The sequence below is a fragment of the Dermacentor silvarum genome, chromosome 1, assembly GCF_013339745.2.
Source record: "Dermacentor silvarum isolate Dsil-2018 chromosome 1, BIME_Dsil_1.4, whole genome shotgun sequence".
Lineage (NCBI taxonomy): Eukaryota > Metazoa > Arthropoda > Arachnida > Ixodida > Ixodidae > Dermacentor > Dermacentor silvarum.
This window is the reverse complement of record NC_051154.1, coordinates 60,518,126-60,531,461: the sequence shown is the minus strand read 5'-3', so window position 1 is coordinate 60,531,461 and position 13,336 is coordinate 60,518,126. Positions and strand designations below refer to the sequence as shown.

Genomic DNA, 13,336 nt, shown 5'->3' with positions numbered 1-13,336 from the left:
CCTGTTTAGCAAACTGTGTTTTCGGTAACTACTAAATCTGGCAACATAAAAATACACTCTCCGTAGTTTCACTTCGTTCATGGAAGCGCCGGCGACTGCGACCGACAGCCTTCGTTCAAGAACGGTGCCTGTACCGCGGTATTAGCACCTGCGCCGTGTCGCCGCTTTCCACTTTCTGTGTGTGCATCGTACTATGCTAAGAGTGGTAAACTGCAAGTCGGTAAGGTCAGTACCGAACTATATAAGCAGTTTCCTTCGTCGTACTTGCTTATGTCCGCCGGTAGCGGACGAACTCGTAGGCTGTGTAGGCCTAATGAAGCTGCCTGGACGAGATCGACACCGCCTCAAACTTCATGTGGAGGGATGTAAAACTCAATTTGAGCGTCAATAAATACATACACGAGCGCATTTGCGGCGATATTCACGTTGTCGATGCGATGTTCACTTGGCGGCCGCTCGCACGGCGATCAGCACACTTTGTCGGCGTCGTCGGCACGAAAGCTTATCACACTACTATCACTCGCTGTCGTAGGTCGCTTCTTCGTCATACTTGTATCACAATATATAGGTCTCCCACTGGCACAGTATGACAACTACAGCCGGCCGAGCGTTGGCGCCAGCGTGCAGTCGACTTCTGACCGACATCGGTGTCGTGTCGGCATATATTGTAATGTACCGGACGTTCACCGAATATCGCTGTGAACAGTTGAAGTTTCTACCGAAACACAACGCAAATACCGCGTCGTCGACCGGCACAGCGCCGACAACAGAGTTCACGTCCTCGACAACTATACCATGACTATGCTGCATACGCGTGCGTCGTCAGCTGCACGAACCACCGACGCCGTACAAAACGTTTTCGGCACTCGCCGCTAGGGTACCGCGCATGCGCACTCGGGACATGCAAAAGGCGTATTAGACCAATTTGACTCAGTTGGGAATGTGAGGTGGGCCGTCTTTATTCTATGGTGGGCCCAGCTGGTTGAAACTGGTAAGTCCAATTGGGGCTCAATTGGTTCCATCCCTGACTCAATCGTAACCAATTGGAGGTAAGGATTTCCCAATGGGCCCAGTTGATTCCAATTGGCAAGTCCAATCGGACTTAATTGGTTTCACTTTGACTCAATCATTACCAGTTGGAACTAGGGATTTCTATTCGGTTCAAATTGGGTCCAGTTCATTTCAATGGCAACTCCAATTGGTTTCTCCTCTGATCCAATCGTAACCGGTTGGAAGTAAGCATTTTTACTATTGGTCCCAGTTGATTCCTATTGTAAAAGCTATTTTTATTTTTTTTTTCACTGGCGATCGGCAGCAGCATTGCGCGTGCTAGAATTCTCGTGCAACCGTTCAGCAGCATTGCGCGTGCTGCATCTAATTAAGCCTGAATCGGCAATTTACGATTGAAATTTCACCAGACTTCTTACCTGTATCACAGCACCATGGTTTCGAGAAAGCTGGGTAACCAGCACATTCAAGTTTTTGTACGGTGCCGGTAAGCTTATGACAATTTATTTTGTGCGTTGTGCGTCATGGTTCATTCCGTTGTGTTGCTAAAGTGTGAGCGAGTGTTAAGTGTTTTCCCTGTGGCTTCGTGCATTCTTAACGTGTAGCCCACACGTCTGTGCAGGCCCCCAGACTCGTTGGAGAAACGGGAGTGACTTCATTAAAGCTGTTGAAGTCGTACCTGATAAGAAGGAGATACGCGTTCATGACAGAGTTGTTCCGGGGCAGATCGCCAGCAAATTGTTCGTCTTTGACAAAGTATTTGGTCCTGATGAAAAGCAGGTAAGAGTGTTCTCCTTTCTAGTCCCTTAATTACTGCTGTCACTGACTCCAATTGCTTGAAGCTTAATTTAATGTTTATTTAATTTCTGTCATGCAGATCGATGTGTACCGGGCAGTCATGGAGCCTACCATAGCCGAGGTCATGATGGGCTACAACTGCACAGTATTTGCGTGAGTGTTATTGCTGTGGTTGTTCTTTCCCGCGTCTCCAGCGCGGCGCTTTAATCAACTTCGTTGGCAGCTAGGCCTAAAGAATAGTACTAGTACATGAATCGCACCCCCATTTGCTTGCGAGTATAATTTAGGCTGGGCTGGACAAAATTTCATGAGACCCTTGACTTTTGGAGTACAAGGCCTGTCTGAAAAACTTAAGGGTGTGCAGGTTTACCGAATTGTCCGATGTGAGAGGAGCTTAATTGTGGTCCACTCTTAGACCTGGGTGCAGCAGACTTGCTTGCAATGCTGAAGGCGTATGCACACGCTCAAGCTGTCATCCAGTGAGGAAGAAAGACCTCGGACCCCAAGTATCGAGAGGCCTGCGACAGGGATGTCCTGTGTCATCTTTGCTCTTCATGCTCAGTCTCGAGCATGGAGGGGCATGCGCTGACAGGAAGGGGGCTGGGCTTCAACCTATTCTGTAACGAGGAAAGCATTACCAGCACGAAATGCATATACTAGCACTGTTTTATGCCGATGATGTCATCTTCATGGCAAACAACCCTGACAAGCTGCAAGACCTGCTAGACATATGCTGCGAGGAAAGCACAAAGCTTGGGCTGTGTTCAATGTCAGAAAATATGGGGCAATTACCTTTTCTCCCGTGGCTCTCCAGGAGACCTCGTAGCTCTCCATACAAGGTAACTCCATCGCTTGGGCCAATGACCATTAAGGCAGCCCCATACTACATACAGAGCTATAAGGAAAAGCAATGAACAAAGGCAATGGCCTGTTACTCCTTTCTTGGCTCCAAGGCCCGGGATGGTCCTTCATCTGTTTGAAGGCCTGCATGGGTTATGAAAAAGAGTAGCTGTGCCTGGCTTCACTTTCGAGAATGTGGTATTATGCCCGTCATACCCCCACACGACAGGCCCTACAAATCTAGCTGCACTGCTCTGGGTGCACACAAGAGGCATACCCAATGAGGCAGTACAGGGAGATGTTGGTTGGCCATCCTTCAAAGTGTGTGAGGCTATGGCAAAAGCTTGAGACCGCGTGTAATGTCTGATGACCGATGAGCTTCATAGGTCTACAACTATGTCCATTTGCGATAAATAAATATTAGGTGGGTGACAAAAAAAAAAATTGTGTAGATCCCATGCATGCACTGTGGGAATAGATGTAAGCGAAGCTTTCTGCGCTATTTGTGTTGATTGTCGATAAGTGATGTTTATGGTAGTTTATCAGTGCTTAATTAGTCCAATACTAGAGTGGCGAGTTCATGGTAAATGTTCTTTTCGTGCACCACTTGTTTGTCTACGTAGTACACAGGACACACCGCGAGATGTGTTTGCTTGAGGGGCTGTTGTGCGTCATTATTCGTAGCCTGGGAGAAGGTTAATTAGCACTGTCATTGCCTCACACAGAGCAACGCATCGTGGCAGAATTGCCTGCTTAACAAATTTGCACGAGGTTTATTTTTCAGGACTAGTAGAAACGTATCGTAGCGTACCTTAAATTTTAATTTATCCACTTTGTCCGCAACTGCTGCAACGAAAAACTTTGCCTGAATTCTTACGTAGCCTTTGCCCTCTCCCACCCTCCGCCATGTATATGTGAGCTGCGAGTGAAGCCTGGCAAGGATGTTATTCGCTCGTTTCGTGACTGTGTTGGTTCTGCCCATTCTGCTGCCGCCCCTACTGTATCTTGGGCTGAGCCGAGAGTCGGCAATCCTTGGCGGATGCCAGCCTGACCATTGTCCCATTTGTTATGCCTGCTGCACTCCAGGACATATGTCGCTTGCTATTACCGCCGTTGCCTTCACACTTCCAGAGACACTACCCGGCCTTTCCAATATGGCAGTCAGCCCATGCCCCTATCCGCTCTTGGTCCCTCACAGCTGTACGGTTGTCCTGACCCCTTGCCCATCTCCACATTTTCTCGTCGACGATTGCTATCTCCAATGCATTGTTGACCTGCACCAATCGACCAGGAAAACTGAGTGCCGCAGTTCAAGAGGGAAGAACTGTGCCATCTTCGAACTACTCAAGCCCTCGCCCCTCTTCTGCTAACATGGTCGCAATATCGGTGGAAGGTGTTTCTACTTTTGTGCTGGTGGACACTGGTGCCGCCATTTCTATTATAGCCGCCAAATTCTGCCGTTCACTGCGCAAAGTGATCACGCCACTCTGGACTTTCGCTTCACGCGGCAAGCGCACGTTACACCTCTTGCACTTGAAGTGCCCGTGTGCTTATACAAGACATTATGTACATTGTCAAGTTTATTGGTCGATCGCGTCGACATTGACCTTTATGACCCGCATCCAATGACACCAAATGACAATCGGTGGATCATATTTGCTATGGACCATTGGACACGCTAGGTCGAAACTGCTGCGTTACCTAATGCTACAGTGCCTGATATGAAGGGAAAAGCTGCAGCAATCACCATCAGGGTTCGTGCTGTGTTTTAGCCTGCAGGTGGCGAGTTCGTCACTTGCAACCGCTGTTGTGCAGGAGCAGCTGTGTTTTTGCATAACTCTCAAAGAATTGCACTTTCGTATCATAATTATGGAGCCGACAGCTAACCCAAATTCGAGAAAAGCTGAACACACATATTTGAGTCAGTAGTTCGTTAACCTTTTCAGGCGCCACTTGTAATTATGGATAAACAAAAATTTTGTTTCGTGTAAATGTACTTTTCCGGACCTAAGAAAGCCAAAACCACCAAAATTTTGAAAATTATATGAAACTTTATTGGGGGGGGGGGGGTTTACAACATTGTACACAATTGTGTACAGAGCACCTTGGTGGTCGCAAAGATTACTTGTGTAAGGCGAGGAAGCAATTGCGCTCTTTTGTCAGGCAGAGTGGTACAGCACATTTCATACAGAATATTCGCGACCTTCCTGTGCACTTCTCGAGCTTGCACCTCGATGGTTCTTTCTGGTCACGAGCTTCAGGCCAATGGTCAAAGCAGTCATAGCGCGTGTCGGCACAAGGTAGCGACATTCTTGCTTTTTTTTTTTGTCCTTTTGTGGGTTGCGGTGCTTGGATCTCTGCAGGAGATGGCCTTCCACGCTTTTTTTTGGGCACTGCAGCTTTAATTAGTGCTTCGGCAACTTGCATGCGAAAATTCATCAAATCTAGGAGCTTCGCTCTGGGCAGCATTTGATGGTCGCGGAGGTATTCGAGCCAAGAATTGCAGATAGCCACGTCCACAAAGTGAAAAAGCACTCTTAGTGTCCACTTCTTCGAACGAATTTTCATGCGGTACAAACTAAGTAGAAAATCAAGCTTGTCGACACCACCCATTGACTCGTAATTTCGTGTGATTTCTGGCTGGTGCACAAAGCAGACCTGCCAAGGTTTACGATTTTATCGTAAAGTGCCCGATTTTCAGTACATTTTTACGAGTACCGTAATGACAACTTTTTTTTTACGATTTTTCACGTTTCGTGCCGAAAATTTTGAAAAATGAACGTCAGCCCGCACAATAAAATCTACTGGCTGCATCTCGCCATGTCACGAGGCCATGCTGGCAACACTGTATCGGCTTGTATCCGGCTTGAGCCAAAGCCGAAGACCGTTGACTTCGCGCAAATGTGCTTGCTTTTCTTTGTTGTCCCGTGGGCTTCGTGTGGTGCGTTGTGTACGTTTTTTTTTTGCCGGATCTGTAACGCATGATCCAGTGCAAGCTGCTCACAAGATGTCTGAGAAGAAATACTTCCAAGTGTTTATCGCCAGTTATTCGACTGACTTTCCATTTATGAAGAGGTCGCGTAAAGGTGAACGCTACGCATTTTGTAGTTTGTGCTGCTGTGACGTGAACATAGCGCACGCTGGTCGCCGGGACATCGTGCTTCATCTTAATACGAAGAAACACAAAGACTCGGCGAAACTAGTGGACTCCAACGTGAAACTTGGAGGGTACTTCAGCAGAGCGGATCTCGATGCTACAACTCGAGCGGAGTGCCTTTTTACTGCGTTCCTGATCGAACACAACGTGCCGTTCACAGCTGCTGATCATGCTGGAGACCTCTTTAGGAAAATGTTCCCCGATTCGAAGGAAGCCAAAAACTACGCCTGTGCTCGTACAAAGACCACTGTAATTTTGAAGGAATGGCCGACAATGCGATCGACGAGGTGATAAGCCACCTAAAGCACACACCGTTCTCGGTCGCCACTGACGGGAGCAATGACGCAATGATGTAGAGGCCAAAAAGATCTTGAAGCATGTCAGCACTAGGTGGCTGTCCCTCGGCAGGAGCCTGAAACGGTTTGTGGAGCAGTGGCAGCCACTGCTTAGCTTCTTCCACGGTGAAGTAAAGCCATCTGGACCGGTCTTGAAGCTACCCATGAAACCATGTGACCTCAGGACTGACCCTCAGAAAAAGAAAACAGAGCAGTCATCAGAGCAAAAGACCACGACTGGACACCAGTGCTCCTGTGTTGGATACAGCTTCTTCCAAGCGAGTCCAAAACCGCCCACATGGCAAGATCTTGAACAGAGAAGAAAGACTATTCATGTTCCTTTCGTCAGAGGTCAACAGGGCATATTGTGACTTCTTGCTGTCGGTAATTCCCGAGTTTGAAAAGGCGAACGTATTCCTGCAGTCTGGAGCCACTCAAGTACATCTGCTCCGAGAAGTGCATAACAACCTGCTAAGAGAGCTGATGTTGCGGTTTGTCAAACCTTCAGTTATCAAAAGAACTGATGTGCTGACCAACGTTGACTACATGTCTTCCGCCAACCAAAGAGATGATGAAGACCTAGTAATTGGCAGTCAGGCCACGGAGAGCTTGCAAAGCCTGAAGAAAGAAGCGAAGGAAGAGTTTTTTACTCGTATCAGAAGGTTCTTCGTGACAGCAACAGAGTACATGATCTTCAAATTTCAATTGAAGTGTGAACTGTTGAAGAGTGCAGAAGTGGCGAGGCTTGCTTCTATTGAACACGCCAGGTTTGCTGATATCAAGTACCTAATCAACCGCTTCCCAGTGCTTGTACCAGTTCAAGAGGGGCAAGGTATGAATTCTGCTTTGGACGACATTCAGGCCGAGTTTGGCCGTCTTCAGTTGGAAGAACTACCCGCTGAAGTAACTAAGCAGGAGCGGATTGACGAGCAGTGGCGTGTGGTCTCTGATCTTCGAGAAGTGGATGGTACTGTGAAGTATGCTAAACTTTCTAAAGTTATGTTGGGGGTCTTGACACTCCCGCATAGTAATGCAGAGTGTGAAAGAGTTTTCAGCAAGGTAAAAAAGGCGCACACACAGTTCCGTGCCTCTATGTCAAAAAAGACAGTGGAGCAGTTGCTTGTTGCAAGATGTGCCCAGTCGGGGAAGTGCCATGAGCAGGTCTTTGATAAAGACTTTCTGAGGAAGGCCAAGGCTGCAACGGCCTCTGTACTAGCCCAGCCCTCCACTTCCAAGATGTAAGAACCTTGTGTGCCTCTTGTGTGATATATTTGTTATGTATTTTATTCAGCTAAGCGAGTTTCTGAGAAATAAAACGACATTTTAGTATTTTTCTATGCAATTGTAGTATTTTTTGGCATCTTCTGTAGTACTTGTTGCAGTGTGGGGTTGGCAGGTCTGACAAAGACATGCTCTTTTTTTTGTTTGTCCCATCGTTTCACTTCCGATTGTTCTCCCACTCCGACAAAGTTCGATGCCAGTGTCACAGTGTTATTGTCGTTCGAAATTGCAGCAACAATGTCATCATCTGTGACACACTCCTCTGAGTACCCCCTTGGCTTCTTTTTCATAAGCTTGGCTGACGGCAGTGGGCACTTCGAGAGTCTATTCGCACGAACAGTTCCTGCTGCAAGTATGCTGTCATTCCGGAGTTGATGCAGCAGAGGAATAGAGGTGAAGTAGTTGTCAAAATACAACTGATGATTGCACCCCACAGGAATTCTCTTCGCGAGGTGCAGTACGACACCAGAGCAAAGCCCATATACTTGCTTTAGTTCCTCCGGAATTGTGTTGTGGCCTTGATATACTACGAAGTCGTACAGCAAGCCACTCCTTCCACACAGGGCAAATACCTTTACTCCCCAGGGTGATGGCTTCCCTCGCACATACTGTTTAATTGAGAGCTTTGCTTTAAAAGGTATCATTTGCTCGTCCACTGTAGTTTGTTGTTCGACCTGCAGTTCTAGGCACCGAGCGCAGATACTCTCTAGAAATGGTCTGACTTTCCAAAGTCTGTCCTTGCAGCTCTCCTCTTCCTCTACAGCAGCGTGGAGGTTATTGCGTAGCTTGAAAATTCTCTTCGCTGTCATTGTCTCCGATATGAGGGCAACCCTCGTAGTGTTCTGCCAGTACATTCGTACCCTTGGATGACGGATTACCCCCATTAGAACATGCATGCTGAAAAGCTTCCGGATCTCGTCAGGATTTGTGTTCACTGAGACCTGGCATTGCTGTACACTGTACAAGTTAGTAAAGTCTGTCAAACGCTTAAACACTGACTGCTGAACGTACCTTGAGAAATAGCTAAAGGGGTTTAGAGCGTCCCCTTTCTCTTGGGTGAAGGTCTCTTCTCCAGAGAACGCAATGTTCAGTGGCGGTGCGAAATTCTTTTTTTGCCAGCACACGGTCTTTGACACGGCACTATCCTCCATCTCTCCTGAAGTTTGCGCTTCTTCTACAACAGCATCTTCATCCTCCACGAGGTCGGTAAGCTCAGCTGCAACGCAGGATTCGGTCCGTTCACAAGTGGCATCTTCATCACTTTCCCTGATATCGGAAACATTTCCATCAGCTCCAGAAGCTTTTTAGCTGACTCTTGCGTTCTCTCATGCCTTTTTTGCACTGTAAAACGATGAGCAAGGAATAGCCAAAAGACCTGCAAAGAAGATCAAAGCAGATGTCAGCGTGTTTCATTTCTGCAGCCCCCACGGCGCTTTGTACACAATTGTGTACATGTGCACGCGTAAGCGTCAGCGTTCCGTCATCACCTCAAAAAGGATAAAGTTACCTTAGCTGAAAAATGGCTCACCGCTCTTCGCTGCACCGGCGTCCGCCATTCCTTGTTTTGATTTGAATATCTTCGCCAAAATGCTACAGATGGCGCCCAAAACGCCCATGGTTATCAGCCGAAAGCTGACAAATGCGCCAAAAACAGCGAACTAAATAATTCCACACCTTAAACGCAAGAAAAATGACCAAATGCGTAATGTACACAATTGTGTACAAGGCAAGGCACCTTAAAGGGTTAATGGGCAACTCTAAATTTTTTTTTTGACCATGTCAGGGTAATGGCATTTTTAGGTTCCACAGTTCCCGTCACGTGTCTGGTAGAATTGTTCCGTAAATTCGAAAATAATTTTATATAAGTGATAAAGCGCAACGAAACCGAAACTTGACCGAGCAGCCGAGCGAACATTTTCGTGTTAGGATAAGAGGGGGACGACTGGCACACCAGTGGGAAAGGCGTTCGAAGCATGCTAGTTCCTTCAGCGCGAAGAATAAAAGTGGTGAAGAACAGATGCTTGGCTGATTCGTGACCACGCCGAACCATTGGCACAATGTCCTTGGGTGAAATGTCAGTAGTTAGAGCTGTCAAACAGTGACTCTCACGATTCTGACAAATTTAATAGCCATGAATTGCCGTTTGCATTCGACCCGCCACCACGAGAGCCAGCACTCGGAGCAACACAGCGCTTCAGCACGAAGATCAAAGGTAGCTTTAACCACTGATTTGATACGTGCTGCTTGCAATTGTAGGTGTTTTACCCCTTCTCAGGGCAGCGTTTCGCATACTCCCTATTAGATGGTGTGGAGCGCACTGGAGAATGCCGCTGAGTGTCCAAAGCACTGACCGGTGCATGGGCCGAATTCTGAAACGTAAACGAACACGCCTGTGTCGTACTGCGGCCGATACATTCGAAAACAACACACCCGAGCCGCTCTGCACTCGCACGATGCGCCCTCTAGTGTGTTTTGCGAAGGGTTCGAGTGCGCGTGTTGGTAGTGCATGCTGACGTCACGGGTAAGCAGTCGGTTGACTTATTGAACGCGACTTTCGCCTAGGGCCCTAGGCGAAATATCGCCCAAGTGGAACGTTTCAGAATACGGCCAATACGGCCCCATTTGTTTACGTTGGCATGGTACAGTGTCTGCTTCAAATATAATGCAAGCTGCACATCAATGACATCGAATAATGTCAGAGCATAGCAAAACAGGTGGATTGTGTGCCTGAAAGCACTGTCGCATCAATCTGAGTCGTGCTGTTATTAGCGACTGAACACCTATTGAAAACATGCACCGAGCGGGATATGCGCTATACTGCCTACTTATTATTCTTCGTGCTCTTTCATGCACACAATATGTTTTATAAAGCAGACCTAAATTAGAGTGTACTAGACAATTGTCGAGTGGGCTGTACGGCGCTGTGCCGCTGAGGTGCCGCGTGTGGAAAAATAGTGCGAGGGCGCTGCGAGCGAACTGGATTGGGGTGGATACGAGCTCCGCGGCATATTCAACGTACTTTCGCTGCGGGCGCCGAGGCCGATTGCACATTGCTCTTAAAATAGTGCTTTATTTCTACTGCAAATTTATGTTTACACCATTTTGCCAAACATATATATTTGAGGCATGAATTATACAACGCAACGTCTTCAATTTTGCTGTCGTTGTCAAGCGTGTCGTCTGATAGCGAGCGCGCGTTCACTACGTGGACGCTGGCGGACGCCCAGTTTTTGTCGCAGAACCTCTGTGCAATACATTTTTGTAATGGTTTAGTTGCTTTGGTGCGCCCATGACTCTTGACGGCCGGTACCAAATGTAGTTTTAGCCAGGTGAACTGCTGTTTTTAACACTGTCCTCTTAAAGTAACTGGCATCTCTGCACCATGAAGGTTACATAAGAAAACGTTATTGATATCGTGTCATTTTACGCATGCTTCTTGTTGGTGGATATTGATCAGGGACAGTGATCGAAGAAAACAATATTAGAGTGAAATAAACCAGGTTTATTAACTGCGTGGCATGAAGAATGGCGAATGTATTTCTAGACAATTAAATCAAAGGGTACACAGACCTGTGTGTGTGTGTGTGTTGATATACAGTATAGACCACTTATAACGTAACCTCTTATGGTGCAGGACCGGATCTAGTGCGGTCTTTTCAGACTCCCGTTAATTTTGCCATAGAACTCCATGTATACACGTATTGCTTTTAGTGCAGTTACGGGAAACGAAATACCGGTTACAGTGCGGCTGCCTGGGAGTACGGAAGTCAGCGGAGACGGCGAACGCTCCCCTCTAACGGGCGCCCCAAGGAGTGCTCGAGGAAGAAAGAGAGACGAAGTGGGGGAGAAGGGCACATGATGCGAACGAACAGCCAGTGAGGCTGAAACCAGAATCTTGAGTGCGAGTCGGGAAATATCAAGGCGCGCATAGCGAGTGAGGGCCACGAAACTGCCAATGCCGGCCAACGTTCGCTTCACGATAACGGCAGTAGACGAAACTTCGGGGAGCGGGCAGCGCCGGCACGGCACGGCGAAGGGCGCACGCGGAGACCGCGGAATGTGAGGGAGGAGGGCGGCAGGAAAGCGGAACAGCGATGCTTCGGTGGCTCCCCTTGCCCTCCCTCATAGCTCCCTCACTTTCAACTTTCACCGTGCGCGCCCGATGCCGTGCAGGCGCCGCCGCTCCAGCCGGCCTGGCGCCAGCTCCCCGAAGTTTCGTTTTCTGCCGTTATCGGGAAGCGGGCATTTGCCGGCGTGGGGACAGTGCTGCTGCTTCCCTCTGCGCCGTAACCGCAGCGTTCAAGGTCAACACGTGACTAGAAAGTAGAGGAAGCATAAATGAGAAAGAAGGGTTCACTGCCATTTTCTACGTGTGGCTACGGTAGCGTGGCTGAGACGTCGGCACGTACATGCATGTTCCAGCGTAACGCAGAAACGGCGACCTTGCCATTTTAGAGAGGGTGAAATTACTGCCGCGTTTTTTTTTTCTTTCTTTTTTTTTGTTTTGTTCGCGCGTGACATTGAGGGGCCTCTTCTAAGTGCCGGAGCAATGCCGGTCGGAGGCGCCGCCGCGTTATTGGTTCGAATTAACGAGATTCGACTGTAAATTGAATGCAAACGTTCTAGCCGCATTCCTCGACTGTCGCATACGTGTGGCGGCTCGGTGCACATGTTTTGCATATGTGCGGGCCTTGACAATTTTTGCTTTGGTTATAGTGCGGATATTGCTGCAGCGACTTACGTTATAGGTGGTCTACACTGTGCTATACAACGCCGAATAGTCGTTTCCGTTTGAATGTAACGCATAACAGCACTATTATAGTCTCAAATGGGAGTGACTGCATGCAAGTAAGGACTGTTATTCCGAATGATTGTGCTGCCAGATAGGCTGTTGCGCAGAGGCGCAGTTCCTGATAGAATTAACGGATGGGCTTTAATAAGTCTTGCTTAACAAGTTCCTAGCTCTCATTCAATATAAACACCCCGTTTTGGGCTAGCCTGTAAATCTGCTAACTTGATTCAGACAAGGATTTTTGAGTCTCACCATGTTTGCAACCCATTAAAACTGGGTGCCCCATGTGGTACCACACTTATCTTCTTCAACGAACGCAACATATCTGCACATATCTTTACGTGTGTAAGACATGCCTTTCCTTTAATTGTTTCGTCATGGTCGTTATGATAGTGCACCGGATAACTGAAAGCAGCCGTTTATAATAAACAAGCGGCTGAGTTGAGCAGCCATACATTTGGGAACGGCATTACATTTATGTATGAAATATAGGATAAGCGTTAGATGTTTTGATTGGAAATCAGACTCGAGAATAATTTATGTTGTTTACACGCCCAGAAATAAGCCGAAGAACGCAGCCATCTGCTTTTTTTTTTTTTTATTTAAGCAAATTCTTCGGTTTTACGTGGCAAAACCACGATATGATTATGAGGCACCCGATTTAGTTTTCATCACCTGGGGTTCTTTAATGTGCACCTAAATAGAAGTACACGAGTCTTTTTCCATTTCGTTCCCATCGAATTCCGCGACCTGGATTGAACCCGCGAGCTCCAGTTTAGCAGCGCAACGCTGTATCTACTATGTAGCCACTAATTAGGCTACCGCGCAGGCTTTCCCTTTTTTTTTTGTTGTATCGACTGGAAAAAAACTTCCACGTATGGCTAACGGCCAAAGATTAGCATATAAAATTACTAACTAAAACTAAATAACGAGACTGCAATAAATGACCCCATACCAATTACTCCGCATTCTGTTACGCGAGAAATGCGGAAACTTGAATGGAATGTTGCGCTGCAGTTTACTCTCTTGTTTTTTTATCTATAACAATGCTTCCCGTAAATCTGAGTACAAGGCGCCGGATGAGGCAGATATGCTGTACTTGTTTGAAGCGGCAAGCAGGAAGGT

The 13,336-nt window shown here is 47.4% G+C and overlaps 1 protein-coding gene across 1 annotated transcript in view; it reads left to right on the top strand.

Moving 5' to 3' along the window:
- The first annotated feature begins 927 nt into the window (after nucleotides 1–927).
- LOC119464194 (kinesin-like protein KIF11) overlaps nucleotides 928–13,336 on the top strand; it is a 57,128-nt gene continuing 44,719 nt past the window's right edge. The window contains exons 1-3 of the mRNA XM_037725062.2: nucleotides 928–991; nucleotides 1,631–1,788; nucleotides 1,886–1,959. Coding sequence (XP_037580990.1) covers nucleotides 1,907–1,959 — 53 coding nt within the window. The 5' untranslated portion in view covers nucleotides 928–991; nucleotides 1,631–1,788; nucleotides 1,886–1,906. The remainder of the gene's footprint in view (nucleotides 992–1,630; nucleotides 1,789–1,885; nucleotides 1,960–13,336) is intronic.